At 61.2% G+C, this 15,011-nt stretch overlaps 2 protein-coding genes across 4 annotated transcripts; both read right to left on the bottom strand.

Moving 5' to 3' along the window:
- Positions 1 to 938: 938 nt before the first annotated feature.
- Positions 939 to 7,339, bottom strand: RFX5 (regulatory factor X5). 3 transcript variants are annotated; one of them, XM_061442913.1, is made up of 10 exons: positions 7,263 to 7,339; positions 4,678 to 4,811; positions 4,071 to 4,104; positions 3,611 to 3,693; positions 3,176 to 3,301; positions 2,924 to 3,040; positions 2,504 to 2,585; positions 2,066 to 2,267; positions 1,764 to 1,861; positions 939 to 1,679 (listed from the first exon to the last, which is right to left on the bottom strand). In XM_061442913.1, the coding sequence occupies exons 2-10, from the start codon at positions 4,794 to 4,796 to the stop codon at positions 939 to 941; spliced, it is 1,602 nt and encodes a 533-aa protein (XP_061298897.1). In that variant the 5' UTR covers positions 4,797 to 4,811; positions 7,263 to 7,339. The 3 variants fall into 3 exon arrangements, with proteins under 3 accessions (XP_061298897.1, XP_061298895.1, XP_061298896.1); XM_061442911.1 differs by lacking the exon at positions 7,263 to 7,339 and adding an exon at positions 5,368 to 5,489 and having other exon boundaries at positions 4,678 to 4,808; XM_061442912.1 differs by lacking the exon at positions 7,263 to 7,339 and adding an exon at positions 5,368 to 5,457.
- On the bottom strand, positions 7,223 to 14,147 carry LOC133263205 (methanethiol oxidase-like). The gene is made up of 13 exons (XM_061442914.1): positions 14,053 to 14,147; positions 13,174 to 14,008; positions 11,741 to 11,794; positions 10,674 to 10,786; positions 10,206 to 10,391; positions 9,845 to 9,965; positions 9,465 to 9,647; positions 8,848 to 9,026; positions 8,191 to 8,269; positions 7,969 to 8,090; positions 7,771 to 7,863; positions 7,494 to 7,612; positions 7,223 to 7,385 (listed from the first exon to the last, which is right to left on the bottom strand). The coding sequence occupies exons 2-13, from the start codon at positions 13,232 to 13,234 to the stop codon at positions 7,223 to 7,225; spliced, it is 1,473 nt and encodes a 490-aa protein (XP_061298898.1). The 5' UTR covers positions 13,235 to 14,008; positions 14,053 to 14,147.
- Positions 14,148 to 15,011: the final 864 nt, after the last annotated feature.

The following is a 15,011-nucleotide window of genomic DNA, read 5'->3' on the forward strand; positions in this document are numbered from 1 at the left end:
AGCGCCCACCCCCCGAGCACGTTACATAAGATCCCGGTCTCTTTCGGCAGACACCAGATGGCCCCGGGGGATGTGGTGGTGGCAAAGCCTCGTCAGCACTGACGGCCCCCCCCCCCCGCCGCACCGAGAAAGCCTCGGGACGGGCGCTCATCCGGCCCCGGGGCTGCCCTGTGTCGTGTCCCGTCCCGTCCCCCCCTTCCCCCCGGGCGGTGGTAACGGGCCCGCGGGTCCCGGAAGGCCCGGGCTGAGCTCGGTACCTGGTGCGATCCCATCGCGCACGGCCACGTCTCCGCTCTGGGACGCCGGGAGCCGGGGCAGCGCGGGCGGCTCATCCTGGGCAGCAGCTCCGCGGGGGCGATCGGCGGCGGCTGGGGGAGCACGGGCGGAAGAGGAGCTCCCGGCCCGCAGAGCCGCGGCCGCCGGTACCGGCGAGCCCGGGGTGTGTGGAGGGGAGGGGGAAGCGGCACGGGCCCGGCCCAGTGAGCGGCGAGGGCCTGCACCGGAGCCTGACGGCCTCAGCCCGGCTCCAGCAGGCCCGTCCCTCCCGCCGGCCACACGGGTGACGCTGCTGCTGCTGCCGCCGGGGGCACGGGGAGGAGGCGCGGGGGGAGCCCCGGAGCTCTCCCCGGTGCCGGTGCTCACCCGGCGGGGAACGCGCAGGCCCGGGCTGCCCGCGACGCCGCCGGAGGGGGCAGAGGGGCCGGGCGGGCCTGGCCGCGGGAGCGCCCCCTGCCGGCTCGGCGGCACCCGCGCGGGAGGCGGAGGCGTGGACGGGGCCTCGGTTGCCCAAAACCGCCGGTTTTAACGTTAAAACCGCGCTGCTGCGGGAGCCGGGATCGGCGGCCCCGCACCCCCCCCCCCGACCCCCACAGAGAGCACAAAGGAGCCGTCGGGGAGAGCTCGGGCTTTAATGGCGGCTGCAGGGCACGGGCACGGCGCTAAGAGCCGGGGTGCGCGCACAGCCCCGGGGAGCCCGAGAGCGGGGACGGGGCGGCCTCGGGAGGGGTCCCCGCCGCGGGCTCCCCCCCGGCATCGCCCGGGCTCCGCTGCGCCTCCGGTGCCCGCTCTGGGCCGTCGGCAGCCCCGGTTCTGCCGGCTTGGGCGGGCGTGGAAGCCCCGGCCCCTCGGTCCGCGCCTCCTCGGGGCTCCGCCGCCGCCGCCTCCCCCCGGTCCTCCGGCCTCTTCCGCGGCCGCCCGGGGCGCCGCTTCTGCGGGACGGGGTCGCCGGGGGGCTCCGGGAGCCTCTTGGCGGCCTTGGGGTGCGGCGAGTCCCGAGGGCCGGGCCCCGCGCTCCGCGGCTTGGCGGGGCTCTCCGCCGCGGGGACGCTGACGCCGGGCAGGAGGACGTTGAGCACCGGCACCGCCGCCTGCGGGCTCCGCAGCCCCAGCGGCAGCGCCGGGGAGGCCGCGCTCACCGGCAGCGGCAGCGCCACCTTCACCGTGCCCCCCCCCAGCGGGGCCGCCGTCAGCTTGGGCGCCAGGACGGGAGGGGAGGAGCGGGCGGCGGCGGCCCCCGGCGCCGTGGGGCGCTCCCCCGAGGGGATGCGGGGCAGGAGCAGGGGCAGGCGGGCGACCAAGGCGTTCACCTGGGGGCTGGGGGCCGCCTTGGGGGGCTCCGGGGGCTTCTTCTTGTCCGGCCGGGGCGCAGCGGGAGCCTTGGGGCCGCTCTCCTTCTTGACCTGCGGGCAGAGGAGCTGCTGGGGGGGGGGGGGAGCCGAGAGGAGCAGGGAACCCGGGGGTCCGGCCCCCCAGTGCGGTCCCACCTGCCCCTGGCTCCTGTCACCGCTCTCGGAGGTGTCCGCGCTGCTCTTCCTGGCTGCCGATGGGGCCCGGCTCTCACGGGGGATCTTCTCCGTGCTCTCTGTGCGTGCACAGAAGGGGATGGAAGCGGGACATGGCCCTGGGCCCCTCAACCACCCCACGGGCGATGGTTGGCAGCAGCTCAGCCCCACCACGGGAGGCTGGAAGGGGACTCCCAGCTCCCAAACCCTCTGCGCCCCGATGGGGTCAGAGTGAGCCCAACGTGGAGGGGGATGGAGCGAGCCCAGGACTCCCCTGCACACACCTGAGACCACCATGGCCATGACCAGGTCGGCGTGGGCCGAGCGGGAGCTGATGATGTGCTGCTGGATGAGGAACTGCGCCACCTCCACGATGTTGTTGAAGGAGCGCTTGAGGATCTTCTCGGCCCAGTCGCAGGTCAGGGCGCAGGCCGCCTCCATCACCTCGATGTTGTAGGACTGCACCAGATCCGTCAGCTCCGACTGCTGCAGGGTAGGGGGGACGGGGACAAGCCGTGAGCCCCCGCAGCACGGGACAGGATGCTCGGATGTGAACACGTCACAAGCCCGTAGATCCTTGGGAGCTCCCTTTTGGAAGGCTCACGGGACAGAGGCATCCCTGCACCCCTCCATTTCAACGGGCTCCAACAGGCAAGGAGCTTCATTACCCCACCAAAAGCAGGTTGGCGAAACTCAAGCCACGGAGGCAGCAGAGGACTTACGGTCTCTGTCACTTTGAGGTCCAGGCTGGGCAGGGGTGGCAGGCTGACCACCGTCTTCCTCCGGACCCCGCTGTAGCAGTACGTTTGGCGGCGTTAAGGTCTTTTGCTGTCACACAAACGCGGCCGCAACCTGCGACGGTCACAGCTCGAGAGGTTACGGCTGCGGGGCTCACGATGGGCTTGTGCCGGAGGCGCGAGAGCACCCGGCCCCAAGCTGTGATGCCCCCTTCGTGGTGCGCTCCCTGCCCACCATCAGCTCCCCGCAGGCTGCCCTAAGCGCAAGGGGCAAGGATGGGGCAACCCCCTCAGCTGATTGAGATGGAAGCCCGGGCACCAGCCCCTCTTCGGAAGCTGCCCCCTCATACAGAGACCTTTACAGGGGGGCCGCCACCAGCCCAAGCCGGGCACAGGCAAGGATATTTGGACTGCCCCCGGCCCCCCAGCCGCCGGGCCTTGATGTTTGGGAAGATCTCCCGGATGATCTTGCCGAAGTTGGCGGCGCTCAGCGGGCGGCAGCAGAGGTTCTCGCAGTACCGCCTGCACGGGAGAGCCAAGGGTTAACGCCAGCACCCCTCTGCCTGCACCACCCCACACCCCCCCCGCGGATGTGGGTCCTCCCAGGACCCCAGGGTTCAAACAACCCCAAGGCACTCGCTGCCCTCCCAAGCTCACTTGTAGGCATCGTAGACGTCCTGCTTGGGCAGGCAGGTGTCCGTGTGCTCCTCCAGGTGATTCCGGATCCAGTTGCAGGCGTGCGTGTACTCAGCCGTGCTCAGCGAGCTCAGGTCCAGGCTGCTGCTGCTCCCATGGGAGCCCAGGACAAGCCATTAACACAGAAGCAGGACATGAAGCAGCCTCCCCCCCATCCCGTTTGATCTCCATCTCCCTTGTGAATGCTCCATCCCTCGCAGTGCTCAAGGCCAGGATGGACAGAGCCTTGGGTGCCCTGGTTTAGTGTGAGGTGTCCCTGCCCATGGCAGGGGGGCTGGAACTGGATGATCTTCAGGTCCTTTCCAACCCAAACCGTTCTGTGATTCTCTATCTCCCACCATCATCCCGACAGCCCCTGCTCTCCTGGCCACGGCCCCAGCTCGCTCCAGCACCCACCTCTTCTCCCCCAGGCTCGGTCCCGTCGGCAGCTGGAGGTAGAGATAGAGCTTGTCATTGTCTGAGAACTTCTGGACATCTTGCTACAGGCGAAGGATCCGCAGGGAGAACGGACCAGAGACAAGGAAAGGTTAAGGATCCAAAGCAAGGAACAAGGATAACAGCCCTAACTGATGGGGCATGGAAAGCAGAGCACCTCTGTCAGCATGAGCATGGCTGCATGCGAGGGACCCGGGCAACCAAAGTCACAGGAAGGGTTTTTTTCCACACAGGGCTGGGGCAGCGGGTGCCACCCCCCAGGCAGGGTGATGAGGGGCTCTCGGGGCTAACCAGGGCAGCCAGACCCTGACCCGATGGGAAACAGGCTCCGGCAGACCCCAGGGTTCAGCTTAGCGAGCAGAGCGCGGTGGAGGCGCGTCATTCCCTCACCCTCAGCGCGATGTGCCACGGAGGCACTCACCAGGATGGAGTCCACTTTGTTCTGCACGGCTTTGCTGTGTGGGACAGAGACAAAAGGGGTTAGGGCAGAGCAGGAACACCCGGCAGAACCCAGGTGCTCCTCAACCCACTGCGGCCGCTGCTTAGGGTTCCCAAGGCTGGTTCCACCATGCCCAGGCCCTTCCAGACCGCGCAGCAGTCACTGGGGACACTGGAGCACAGGACTCAAAGCTGCCTGCACCCATGGGTGAGCACAGCCCCGTGCTCTGGCCTTCCCTGTGCATCCACAACCCCACTCTAGAGCTGTGTGCTCTACCCTAACCCCAGGGAGGGCAGAGCGGGCATAAACCCGCATCCCACGGGGTCATTGCAGACCTGCGTGTGCTACTGCGGGGCTCTGAACTGATTCTGCACCCAAAGAGGCAGCGCAGCACAGGGCTGTGCTCTGCGTTCAGCGCTTAGCACGGGTCCATGCCCCTCTGCAGTGCCAATGCTCCAAGACACCACCACGCTCATCCCTTTGGTACCCCGGGGCTGCCAATTAATCAACCCTATTAAATGAACCCACATTTGGTAACACTGAGCTTGACGGGAAGAGCTGCGCAGGGAGAAGCAAGCGCTGCCCTTACGAGATGGTGCTCTTCAGCTCCTGCAGCAGGGTGCTTGACTCCGTCGTGCTGCCCCGGGAGCTGCTGGGTGACAAACTTCCCTTTCTGGCAGCTCGGGCGCCCTGCTCCTCGTCAGCCATGACATGTGGCTCCTGCTGGGGAGTGAGAACCAGGCATCCACTGACAACACCGCGAACAGAATCCCTTTGGAGTTAACCGAGCCCGCAGCAGGCTGAACCCCGGCTGCCTGCCCTGGGCCAGGCTCGGCTGCTCAGCGCAGCCCCCTCCATCCCGCTGCGGACGTGCCCAGGCTCTGCAGGCCGAGCTCCATCACCCAAGCGCCCGCCACCAACGGACACGGACCGGGGTGCCTCCAGCCGCAGAGGCTGTGCCCGGCTCTGGGTACCCTGCTCCCGGATGCTGGGGGGGGGGGGCACCGGAGACCAGCCCTGTCCCAGCACACGCGGGAGTGGAGAAGGGGGGGGGACACCAGCAGGGCTGGAGTGCCCCAGGCTGGGCAGTGTGGGGTGGGGGGGTGTGAACGTGTCAGCCCCATGGGTGCGAGTCTCGGGACGGGGGTGCTGGGGGTGAGAGGACCCCGCGGACCTGGGCACAAGGGGGCGGAGGGAGGCGGCGATGCCCGGGTCCGTGCGGGGTGGGGAGGGGGGGGGGGGTCGGGGCCATCCCCGCACCCCCCCATCCCGCACCCACCTGCGGGCCGCCCGCTGCTGCCGCTCCCCGCCACGTGCCGCTGCCCCGCGCGCAACAGGAACCCGAAGTGCGGAGCCCCGGCGGGACGCGCCCGCGAAGGGGGGGGCTTTTTTCTGATTGGCTGCGGCACCGCAGATCTGCCCGGATACTGCGCTCTCCTTTGATGCGATTGGCTGCTCTGGCTTTCCTACCCGGATACAAGCGGGGTCGGGCTCCTGAGTGGCTGAGAACGAGATGAAGTCTGCCTAGTAACAGAGTTCTGATTGGTGGGCCGGGAGGAGGCAGCGCGAGCGTAGACGGGCCGCTGTGCGTGCACACGCTGTGCGTGCTGCGTGCGGGTGTGCGTGTAGGGTGCGCGCGTGTGGCGTGCAGTGTACACATGAAGCATGCAGTGCACACATGTAGCATGCAGTGTACATATATAGCAGGCAGTATGTACACATGTAGCATGCAGTGCACATATATAGCAGGCAGTATGCACACGTAGCATGCAGTGTACACATGTAGCATGCAGTATGTACACATGTAGCATGCAATATGCACACATGTAGCATGCAGTGCACATATATAGCAGGCAGTATGCACACATAGCATGCAGTATGTACACGTAGCATGCAGTGTACACATGTAGTATGCAGTATGTACACATGTAGCATGCAGTATGTACACATGTAGCATGCAGTATGTACACATGTAGCATGCAGTGTACACATGTAGCATGCAGTATGTACACATGTAGCATGCAGTGCACACATGTAGCATGCAGTGCACATATACAGCATGCAGTATGCACACATGTAGCATGCAGTGTACACATGTAGCAAGCAGTATGTACACATGTAGCATGCAGTGTACACATGTAGCAAGCAGTATGTACACATGTAGCATGCAGTATGCACACATGTAGCATGCAGTGCACACATGTAGCATGCAGTGCACATATACAGCATGCAGTATGCACACATGTAGCAAGCAGTATGTACACATGTAGCATGCAGTATGCACACATGTAGCAAGCCATATGTACACATGTAGCATGCAGTGCACACATGTAGCATGCAGTGCGCATATACAGCATGCAGTATGCACACATGTAGCAAGCAGTATGTACACATGTAGCATGCAGTGCACACATGTAGCATGCAGTATGTACACATGTAGCATGCAGTATGTACACATGTAGCATGCAGTGCACATATATAGCATGCAGTATGCACACATGTAGCAAGCCGTATGTATACATGTAGCATGCAGTGCACACATGTAGCATGCAGTATGCACACGTAGCATGCACTATGTACACATGTAGCATGCCGTGTACACATGTAGCATGCAGTATGTACACATGTAGCATGCAGTGCACATATGTAGCATGCAGTGTACAAATGTAGCACGTAGCACATACATGTAGCATGCAGTATGTACTCGTGGCATGCAGTATGTACTCATACCATACAGTATATACACATGTAGCACGTAGCGCGCATATGTAGCATGCAACATGTGTGCATGCAGCATGGGCACGTATGCAGGGTGTTTGTGCACGCAGCATGGGCACATATGCAGGGGGTTTGTGCACGCAGCATGGGCAAGTATGCAGCGGGTTTGTGCACGCAGCATGGGCACGTATGCAGGGTGTTTGTGCACGCAGCATGGGCACGTATGCAGGGTGTTTGTGCATGCAGCATGGGCACGTACGCAGGGGGTGTGTGCACTGTGTGCAGGTGCCAGGCTCATGTTCTGGTTCCAGGTCACACCGGACTCGAGGCACAACGCTGCGGTCAGAGCTTGCTTTATTTCACGGTCACCAGAGGGGAGCCACCGGAGCTCCGTGTGTCCGGATGCGCAGCGGTGCCTAAACCCAGATATCAGAGGTGCAGTCCCCACCCGGGTACCGGACCTCGTGCGCCAGGCAGGGCCCGTCGGGCTCCTTCCCAAAATCCACCAGGAAGCTCCGGTTGACCGTGAGGCCGCCGCGCTCTGTGTCCACGTCCAGCTGCAGCATCACGGAGCCATCCCTGCACAGCGTGAGAGCAGGAGGCTGGGGGGAGCTGCGCGGGGGGGGACCTGCCCCTGTGTCCCCCCATAGCTCGGACAATCACCCGTGTGCATCAGGGTTTTCTTACTCAATGAGGTCGGGGTAGAACTGCCTGTCCCAGGCGCTGTACAGGGACGTGGTGACGTAGAGCCTCTGCCCGTCCAAGCTGAGCTGGATCATCTGCGGTCCCCCCTGCACCCTCTTGCCCTGGGAGCAGACAGATGAGCTGCTGGATGGTGCAGGCCAAAGGGATGTTCCCGCCTCCCCCAGGCTCCCGCGGCCATCCCATGGGATGCACAAGGACCCGCTCCCCAGCCTCACCATCGCTGCCCAGGCTGGGAGCGTGGGGACATGGCCGAGCTCACCTGGATGACAAACGGGTCTGGCTGGCTCTGCAGCTCTTCATCCCTGCGCACGGTCACGGGTCCGCCCTTGGTGATGCTGCCACCCAAAAAGACCTGCGAGAGAGCCAAGGTCTGGGTGGCCAAGGCAGCGAGGAAGGACTGATCCCAACTGTCCCCAGCAGGCAGAGGGATGCGACCAGGAGCCTGCTGCTGCCTCACCTGCCCCACCAGCCTGGGCTTGCGGGTGTTGGAGATGTCGTACTGGCGGATGTCCCCGTGCAGCCAGTTGCTGAAATACAGGAACCTGTCGTCCAGCGAGATGAGGATGTCGGTGATGAAGCCTTGGGGAGGGTACAAGAGAGCTGCACAAGCAGGCGGCAGCCCCGGCAGTGCCCCGGGGAGCCGGGGAGCACCGCGGCACCCAGCCCGGGATGCACTGACCTGGCATGTCCGGGAGGAGCCATCCCTCCACCTTTTTGCTGGGGACTTGGATCACCTTCTCGGCCGCCCAGTCTCCTTGCTGCGGGGGGTGTGGGACAGAGCACGGCCCCGGGGGCTCAGCGTGCGTGGCAGAGGCAGGATAAGACCCGACCCTGGGGTGGATTTTGCCTGCATGTGTCCACAGCCTCTACTCTCCAGGGCTGTAGAGCTGCTTTGGAGCCATCCCTGCCTCTGCAGAGCCATGGGTTCTGCAGCATCAGGAGGGGCTTTGACAGGGCCAAAACCTTGTCTCATTTCCCAGTGAGACTGGCTGGTTTGGTGAAAGAGAATCCTCTCTCTTCACCCAGCTCGTCATTACGCACCACAACAGACACCAAGAACAACATTGCTTGGGCTGTCATAAATCCACAACCAAGGTAGAAATGAATCTCCTTTCAATCAAATCATCTCAGCCAAAGCTGCAGCCACTCAATACAAGTCCTCTGGTGAGACTACCCTGGGCCAGCCCCTGGTCTGGGTGCACGGGGAGGCAGTGTGTGCCTCAGTGGGGACTGGAGCTGGGGGAGAGGACGATGGGGAATGCAGGAGGTGGGATGCTGCAGTTCTGCAGCTCCATCTACCCCGTTCCTCTAACCCTGTGGTGTCCCCAGGGAGCACCTTGGTCTTGTAGAAGCGGTGGATGGCGCTGCTGATGGTGCAGCCCACGTAGCCCTCGGCAGCATCGGGGTTGTGCAGGAAGCGGATCTCCAGCGGCGCCGCATCCTCACCCACGTCGATGGCCTGGATGTAGGTGCGAGTGGTCCAGTCCCACACGTTGAGGTGGCGTCCGTAGCGCCCTGGGAGGGGGGCACAGGGGATGCTGCCAGGTCAGCGCCTCGAGCAGGTCTGCTGCAGGTTCAGGTGAGCCTCAGCCCCTTCAGTTCCCTGCAGAGATGCCCCCTGCTCTTTGCACTGGTTGCTTTGGACATTGGCAAAAGCCACGGGAAGATGCCCAGCATCCAACAGGGACCATCTCGCTAGGACAGCGCTGGCAAGGGCAGGGAGCCTTGGCCTGAGATGGAGCTTCACCTTTCATCCCTACAGCTGAATTCCAACCCCATGTACAGCTCAACAGCGGCATTTATGGACTGCCTTGGGTTGAACTTCTGGTGCTGGCATCTAAAGGGTAGCGGGGTTGGGTCTGCCCGTTGCCTTCCAACTGGCAGAACAGGGCTGAAATCTGGCCTTTTTTGTAGCATCTCTCTCCCGGGGTTTTTAAACAACTCTTTTCTCACCTTTCTTCAGATCAGTTGGGTCAAATCCATACCCCAGGCATTTGGGGATTCCCCATTCAGTGCTGATCAGGACGTTGTGGCGTGGCTGGTACCAGAAGTCATAACCCATTGAGGGGATCTTGTCCCCTTTCTCCCAGTTCCCCTTGATCTCAAAGGTCTCTCCATCCAGCAGAATAAAGCCACCTGGTGTGAAAACAAAAGCCCATGGGCAGTGAGGAAACCATCCAGATCAGCAGCTTCCACCTTATAAAACCAGTAACAACAGACACATCAACCCCCTGCCCAATGGGCTGGGGGACCTGGGTGCAGCCTCCAGGACAGCTCTGGATGCAGGGATGGTTCCTCCTTGTCCAGACCCTCTCCCTGGGGGCCTGAGGTACCTTTCCCGCTGCCGGCCGGGTCTCCCAGGGCGCTGATCATGATCTCCCCACTGCCCAGGCAGTGGGAGGTGTGGGGGTAGCCCAGGCTGCACTTCCAGAACACGTCCTCTGGGTTGACAACCTGGGGGGGTTCACAGGCACCATCAAGTCCTCGGCCTGGGCTGTCCCAGGCCTGCCCTGGTCCCCTCCTGCACGGGGCTGGATGGAGAACTCAGTATTTGCAGACCAGCAGCAGAACAAACACCTCCCACGGCCTTCCCATCCACACACAGGGGTCTTGCAAAGCTCTTGGGGGTACCCCAGAAGCCTCTTTGCCAAGCTGTCCCCACTGATCCCAGCCCTTCCTGTGCACCGAAGGTACCTTGAAAAGGCTGGGAGCTCGCGGGTCGGTTCCCACGTCCACCACGTAGATGCGGGAGGAGATGAAGCTGGGCAGGATCAAGCGGTTGCGCTTCTTGGTGGCATCCCCGAAGCAGCTGCTGCAGGTGTTCCAGCCCGAGTGGTGCAGCTCGTCCCCCACGTTGGGCATGGGCAGGCGGTGAATCACCTGCAAAGCCCCAGCCCCGCTTGCTGCTCCTCTGCCAGGCGCAGGCTCAGAGGCAGAGCCCACCTCAGGCAGGCCTCAGCATCCCCAAGGGAGCGATGGCACATGGGGAACCCTGAGGATGGGGTCTGGAGAGGGTTTTGGGTGTATTTTGTAAGCACAGGAAGGTTCAGGGTCTTGGGGAGGACAGGACAGGCATCAGCCTCAGTAGTGAGCCAGCAGCTTTGGGGAGAGGGAAGGACAAGCACTGAGCTGCTTCCCAGGCTGAGATAAAGCACTTGGTACCTGACAGTAGCGTGGAGATTGGGGGTTGACGTCCACAGTGGCCAGGAAGTCGGGTTTCTTCCTCCCTGTGTTCCTGTAGATGCAGGGCACATACACAAGCTCCTCCCGGGGACCTTTCAGGACAGAATCGTTGTGTGAGCATCAGCAGAAACCACCTCTGGCAGAATCCAAACCTTGCAGGAGCCTCTGGTCAGCCTGGATCTCCCTCCCTGGGGGGGGCCCTTTGCTCCCCCATGTCCATGGGGCTGTTGGATGTGCTTCTGTGCCATACCAGAGGCACGAGGCTGAGTCAAAGGCAGAACCCCCCCAGGCCCCTGGGCCATCCCATAGTGAAAATCCCTGCCCAGCCCTGCCAACACGTGTGGCTGTTTGAAAGGCTCCTCTCTTCACTGTTGTTTCTTTGGTCCAAAGACAAGTCGTGGAGAGGAATCACAGATCATAAGCAAGCTCCAGAGCCCTTTAGGGTTTCTCAGAGGTGTTTGCTAAGCCCTAGAGAATAGGATTAAGGGAGGGATGGCCAGAGATGATGCATTCAGCAGCCTCTTCACATCAGAGCACCAGAGTTTTGGCAATGCAGCACTACTCAGGCGTTCAGACACATAAGGAAGCAGCCCAAGAGGCTGGTTTTTAGACAAGGTTCTGTCACGTTGTGATCCCAGCCATCAGGCCAAGTGCAAGGGATGAGGATGCTCACCTCTCCCTTCCCAGGATGAGCACCAGTGGCGGTGTTCGGTGGCGTCGTGGGGCTCTATCAATGCAGTTGCCTCTGAGAAACTGAAAAACTCCATTTGGTTTGGCCCAGGGAAGCCGCAGGAGACTCTGCTGCAGGCTATGACCCATCCCAGGCCAGCCCAAAGCCTAACGAGGTTTGTTCTGACACCAAGCTGTCATTATGCAATTGCTCTTTGGCCTCAGAACAGACCAGAAACAAAACCATCGCTTCCCTACGCTTGCTGGGAGCCTCCTCAGAGAATGGAGCTAATTGATAACGCCCTCTTGAAAGCGTTGTGTTAATGCTCACTACATCACCGCAGCTCTTCCCCGCCTGCCCCGGCTTTCAGACTTGCCTTTCATGGCATCCAGAGGCGAGGCGAAGCCAGGACCACACGCTCCACACTTCTCTGCATCGGGAAGAGCAGAAACCAAGAGCAATGAGATGACAGCGGGTTCTTTTAACCCCCTTTTCCCAAAGGAACCTCAAGCTGCAGTGCCCACGCTCCATCCCACTCCGGGGCAATGGCCAAGGTGAGCCGGGATGCCCGTGTGCATCCGAACGACCCCCAGAAAGCTCTGGGGCTCTGGGCAGCCAAACCTGGCAGGGACAGATTCCTAGTGCAGAGGGCACAAGGCTCAGAGCAGTGTCCCTCTGCTTTGCCTCCCATCGTGTCCCTGTGGCACAGGAAAGCTCAGGACGGGCAGGGGCAGTGCCAGGCAGATGCCGAGAGGAGGCAGCGAGGAAGGGAGGCAGCACCAGGCTGCTGCACCGGGAGAGGAGCCCAGCAGAGCGGGGTGAGCAGGGGGATGAGCCCCAGGCTCTGCTCTGCGGCTCCTCCTGACCCTCTTCTTGGCTCGCTGGGCTTTGCCGTGCCCTGGCCTGGGGGCATTCATGCGAAGCTTGCACACAGAAAGCCTTGTTCCCACCCAACGTGGTCAGAGCTCTCGGCATCGCTGTCCTCGCCGGCTCCTCGCATCATAGGATTATAGAATCATAAACCAGTTCGGGTTGGAAAGGACCTTAAGATCATCCAGTTCCAGCCCCCATCATCCTGGGAATGCCTGTGATGCTGCTGTGGGTCTCCAGGCGCATCAAAGCCCGCCAGCCTCACTCTCCAGAACACCTTAAAACTGCTGAGAGAGTTTTTCTTGATGCTGTTGAAGGAAGCTGTTAGGAGACAGCCACCACGAGCAGCAGGACCCTTCTCCCCCTCTACAAGGGCAAGCCTGAGGAGAGGGAGGAAAACCCCCGGCTAAACTGCACGACTCAGCTTTGCTGCGTCAGCTTCTTGCTTGGTTCTGCTCTTATTCAGCACTCGTGTCATTGCTGCTCCAGGGAAATGCTCCTACCTGAAGCAGTGAGAAACCACCCCTCCAGCTTGCTGCTCCCCTCTCCTTACATTACCCCTGCAAAAGCAGCCCCATCAAAGCCAGGCTTTACACTGGGGACTCCCTGCCGTGGTGAATCTGGCTGTAGCAAGCACAGCCTCTATTAGTTGCAGCTGAATAAACGAGGGAATAGTTTGAAGGTTTTTAATCACTGGTCTACCTAAATGTTCCCTGGCACTTTTAGGAGCTTGGGAAAAGAAACCTTTTCCTGCCCAGAGAAAACACCGCATCCACCCCCTTGTTTCTTTCCACTTTCTGGGTGTCAGAGTAATGAAACCACGAGACCCGGTTCCAAATGAGTTTGGAGGACTCCAGAGCAGAGCCCACAGCCAAAAGGCAGCAGCAGTCCCAAGCCGTCTCTTGAGAGGAAGCTGCAGTCGATGGAGAGATCTCTTACCTGTTCTGGAGGCTGGGTTGGATCCCACCTGAGCAGCAGAAGGAGCCGATCCTGCCTGCATCCTGCCTGCTCGGGGCACGTCAAGAGAGAAGATGCAACTCCGTGGGGGTTCAAATATATAGGGAGCAGGATGGGGAGAAGGAGACTTTGGGAAAAGGATGCCAAGGGGAGGATCCGCACCCCCTGGGGTGTGGGAGGTACCAGGGCAGCCTTTAGCGTCTTAAAGCACTGCAAACGTGCAGGGAAGCTGCTTCAGTGCTGCCAGAACCTCCTCCCCTCCCACAAGGGTAGGGGACGGAGCTGTTTCTGCACTGCACAGTGCACACACATGCCCGCACGCTGGAAAACCAAGGGCTTTTAGCCCTGGAGGGAAAGCAGGCTGCTCGTCTGCTCCAAGTCCCTGCTGGCAGCAGTGTCTCACGTTTCCCTGGGGGGCTGACAGGGTGCTCCTGATGAGGGATGGGCAAGCAGTGCACTTCCAACCACAGAACCAATGTTGTGAGGTTGCAGATGTTAATCACACCTGAAAATGAGAAATGAGGACTGGGTTTCTTCTAATTGCAGGCTCTGTGTTTACTGTGGGATGTTAATTTGCTGCTGTGAGGAGGGCAGAAGCCAGGTAACAGTTTTCCCCATGACACATCTGACTTAGTCAGGGCCTGCTACTGCTTCTGGCTGCAAAGCCAGGCGTCAGCTGCCTTGCCTTGTAAGGGCTGAGCAGTGGATGCTCGGCCTCCCCAGGCACATCCTTGCTGGCAGGTTGCTCCAGTGCTTGCCCCAGATGCAGGCTCCCAAACCAGCAAGCTCCAATGGTCAGGCACTGCTGTCAGTGTCCCTGGACATTGCCAGCACAGAGACCGATGGCCTTGGCTCTCCCACCCTCACCTGCCTGGGCTCGAATGCTTGGATGTGATGTAGGAGAACACTGCAGGAGACAGCATCATCCTCCATGGAAACACCTCTGGTGCAGTTCAACAAGGGGGGAGCTGCTTCCCTTAGGGGTAAGGGTGATGCCAGCACCCTCTGTCCCAGTGGAGCTGCTGTTGGCAACTGCAAAGGACCTGATGGGTGCTGGCACCAGGGAGAAGTTTCTTCCACGTAAGCACTGGAAGGAACAGAAGGAGCATCCAGCGTCAGCCACCCCAATGTTCCACATCCCCCAGGATAACCTGTGCACAAGGGTGAGGAAAGGCCCACACTTCCTGAAACGTGGAAATCAGGACGCAAAGACCTGGGAACAGCCCTCAGAGGGGATGAAAGGGTTTGCTTGTACCAGGAGCAAGATGTCCACATCCATCCAGCTTGGGCAGAGCGTGGCTTGATGATGGAACGAGGAGCTGGGTCACCTCTGTTGCGTTGTCTGTTGGTGTTCATGGTGCATCCCAGAGCCCAGGCTAAGTCCTTGCCTTGCTGTGCAACCTGAAAGACAGAGATGGTGCTCAGTGGTGTGAGGGGGAGCAGGCTCTGAGCACCCCCAGAAACACGGCCATGCACTAAGGGTGCTCTTCCCTGCACTAATGTGATGGTGCCTGCTCCCATCACAAGGAGGGGTTTCCAGAGTGGATTCAGCTGTTTCCAGCCATCCGGAACATACATTGGCATAAGGATGTCTGATGGCCAGACTCTCCTTCCAGACAACAGAGAGGAAGAGGAGTCACCTCTACTGAGATACGTGCTTTACAGGGTCTCTCAACAGCAAGGACATCCCCTGAGAAGGCCCTCAAACAAGGCAGGTCTGGAGCATCAGAATGGGGTGTCCTGAAACTTGGGGCCTCATTAAATGTCATTCTCTCCAGCGAGGGAGAAGAGCCCCCCCAAGGGGGAACTGTCCTCCAGAA

Source organism: Pezoporus flaviventris, unplaced genomic scaffold (assembly GCF_033815535.1).
Source record: "Pezoporus flaviventris isolate CSIRO_AGI_PZ_B2104156 unplaced genomic scaffold, CSIRO_AGI_Pfla_v1 ptg000255l, whole genome shotgun sequence".
Classification (NCBI taxonomy): Eukaryota; Metazoa; Chordata; class Aves; order Psittaciformes; family Psittacidae; genus Pezoporus; species Pezoporus flaviventris.

What these genes read in the sequence shown, in the direction of transcription:
- RFX5 (XM_061442913.1), bottom strand. Translation starts at nt 4,796, where the DNA reads ATGGCTGACGAGGAGCAGGGCGCCCGAGCTGCCAGAAAGGGAAGTTTG. An exon ending in GACGTCTACGATGCCTACAA is followed by an intron (nt 3,041 to 3,175) that starts GTGAGCTTGGGA and finishes TCTCCCGTGCAG; the next exon opens with GCGGTACTGCGAGAACCTCT. An exon ending in ACCTCAAAGTGACAGAGACC is followed by an intron (nt 2,268 to 2,503) that starts GTAAGTCCTCTG and finishes CCTACCCTGCAG; the next exon opens with CAGTCGGAGCTGACGGATCT.
- LOC133263205 (XM_061442914.1), bottom strand. Translation starts at nt 13,234, where the DNA reads ATGCAGGCAGGATCGGCTCCTTCTGCTGCTCAGGTGGGATCCAACCCA. An exon ending in CAACCCAGCCTCCAGAACAG is followed by an intron (nt 11,795 to 13,173) that starts GTAAGAGATCTC and finishes TTCCCGATGCAG; the next exon opens with AGAAGTGTGGAGCGTGTGGT. An exon ending in GCTCCTCCCGGACATGCCAG is followed by an intron (nt 8,091 to 8,190) that starts GTCAGTGCATCC and finishes ACCCTCCCCAAG; the next exon opens with GCTTCATCACCGACATCCTC.